General features: G+C 33.5%; 1 protein-coding gene across 1 annotated transcript; it reads right to left on the bottom strand.

Annotated features, from left to right (window-relative positions):
• Positions 1-262: 262 nt before the first annotated feature.
• On the bottom strand, positions 263-1,206 carry LOC111614360. Its single transcript, XM_023355735.1, has 2 exons — positions 751-1,206; positions 263-663 (listed from the first exon to the last, which is right to left on the bottom strand). Exons 1-2 carry the CDS (start codon positions 921-923, stop codon positions 270-272), a joined length of 567 nt encoding a protein of 188 aa, XP_023211503.1. The 5' UTR covers positions 924-1,206; the 3' UTR covers positions 263-269.
• Positions 1,207-2,006: the final 800 nt, after the last annotated feature.

Raw genomic sequence — 2,006 nt, 5'->3', positions numbered from 1 at the left:
TTCGGCGGTTACGCGAGGAGATTCTTTAACATGTTTAAACTCAAATAGAGGTGCGTAATTTGAATATTTGCTCCTGCATCTGTCGTTTGAGTTTTTGCTCAAATAACTCGGATAATCTGAAAAATTTTTGGTTTTCTTATAGACGAGAATGGATTTTTTTTCTTCTAAGGTAAACAAATTCAGTTTGAATATTTTATTAATTAATTCCTGTTTGCTCATGGCTAAGAATCTGATTTTTTCAAGAAATTTTTGTTTCTTGGCGTTTTCATCTATTTGAACAATGACGTTCCCATTTCTCGTTTGATCTTCTCTTCGAGCCACTTGTAGACGGCCAGAAATATATCCAATTCGTCCATACTTGTGTATAACGGACGAGACACTAACCTGTCTATTGTCGTAGTTTCACAGGATTTGAAATCATCTCCCTCGAATATCTCTGTCCAATACGTATCGAAAATTTTCCAGCAACGATGTTGTATCTGAGAGAGATTCATTTTGCACGCAAAATCGTGAATTGCGCACACATTTTTCGTACCTAACCGATCGATAATGAACTTTTCGCATTTCCTGTTTAAAATTTTAATTGAATATTTTATGCTTAAGTCATACAACTGGAAACCGCTGCCCAAAGATTTTAAGTGAGTGTCGTCTGTACTCAGATAGCTGCAAGATAAGTACAGAATATATTTATGACAACGCAAATATTTCTACTTTTATATTTTAAGATACAATATATTAAGATTATCTCACTTAACCATCCGAGCGACAACTTCTGTTAAATATGGCAGTTTCAGAATCCTTGAATTTTTTCCGCGTTCCATTATAGATTCCAGCTGCTCGTTGCGAATTTTATTAAAAGTGGATGAAGAAATAAGTATTTTACCCACATCTGATGGTACAAGTTCGATTGTCTCTGAATCCATAATGTGAACAGCTGGAACTAAATAATACTTTAATAACAATTGATAAGAATAAAATTGCCAGCTTTATTATGACGACGTGTAAAGAGAAAACGTAATTTTGATAGTAAATTGAAGTTTTCATTTTAACTTTTTCCGTCCTGTTTTCACTTATAAATGTATTTTATACAATTCCTTTGCGGATTTCGTCAGACCCACAAGGGGGACGGCCGAGTGGAAAGGACGAGGCTCGATATATTCGAGACAGACCATTGGTGAAAAATTCCTAAGGATACTCACTCGAATTTGATCGCAGATTTTCCAAGGCAGTAGCTTGAAGTTTAGTTCCCTGGAATATCCGTTCAACAGCAAAAGTCTGCAGAGAAATAAAAATGTAAAGATGAGTGAATAGCAGAGGCTCCCGTACACTTGAGCACTTGGGACTCATACTTTCCCCTCTTTGTAGTTGGGTTGCTTCTTTTTAAATCTTCAATGGAGCCTTAAGGATTTATTTTATTTTTAAATTAGTTGCTCATTTTTTTACTGAAAATCTTTTTCTTTGTGATAAAATAAAAATAGGAATTGTTGTTATTAACCGAAAATTTGTTGTAGCGGGTGGTGATTGTTCGTTCGAATACCGAGGAACCGCTGTATTTGATCTACGCGATTTTGATTTACACGGAAGCATCGATTAATTAACTGTTGATCAAGAATTCCTGTATTATACATATTCACAATCAAACCTCTGGTTTCGAAGTTATCTCGTTTCTAAAAAATGTTCGAAAACTGATTTGTTCTAAAATCTAAACAAAATTTTTCCATAAGAAACAATGTAAAATGGATTAAGCCGTACTTGAATCCGAAAACGAAACCTTTTGTTTTTTTTTTACCTTTTTTAGCTGCATTTCATGCATAAAAATGCCGATAAAGACAATATGATATTATTTTTATCTATATTTATATCTATATCTATTCTATATGTATATTAAAAGCAAAATATTTCGTCACTGCCAACCGAACGCGAAGCTAACACTACAAATAAGTGTTAAAAATAGAAATTCAACTCTGACTTCATGCATGAAATATAATCAAACCAATGAAGATGAA

This window comes from Centruroides sculpturatus, unplaced genomic scaffold, assembly GCF_000671375.1.
Source record: "Centruroides sculpturatus isolate CEXI.00-Female unplaced genomic scaffold, Cexi_2.0 scaffold1961, whole genome shotgun sequence".
Taxonomy (NCBI): domain Eukaryota; kingdom Metazoa; phylum Arthropoda; class Arachnida; order Scorpiones; family Buthidae; genus Centruroides; species Centruroides sculpturatus.
The sequence above is the reverse complement of the archived record's forward strand: the minus strand, read 5'-3'. Positions and strand labels throughout refer to the sequence as shown.

Bases quoted from the DNA above. Each gene is read 5' to 3' on its own strand.
- LOC111614360 (XM_023355735.1), bottom strand. From the start codon at position 923: ATGGATTCAGAGACAATCGAACTTGTACCATCAGATGTGGGTAAAATA. The intron at 664-750 runs GTGAGATAATCT...CTTATCTTGCAG, and splicing joins GTTGTCGCTCGGATGGTTAA to CTATCTGAGTACAGACGACA.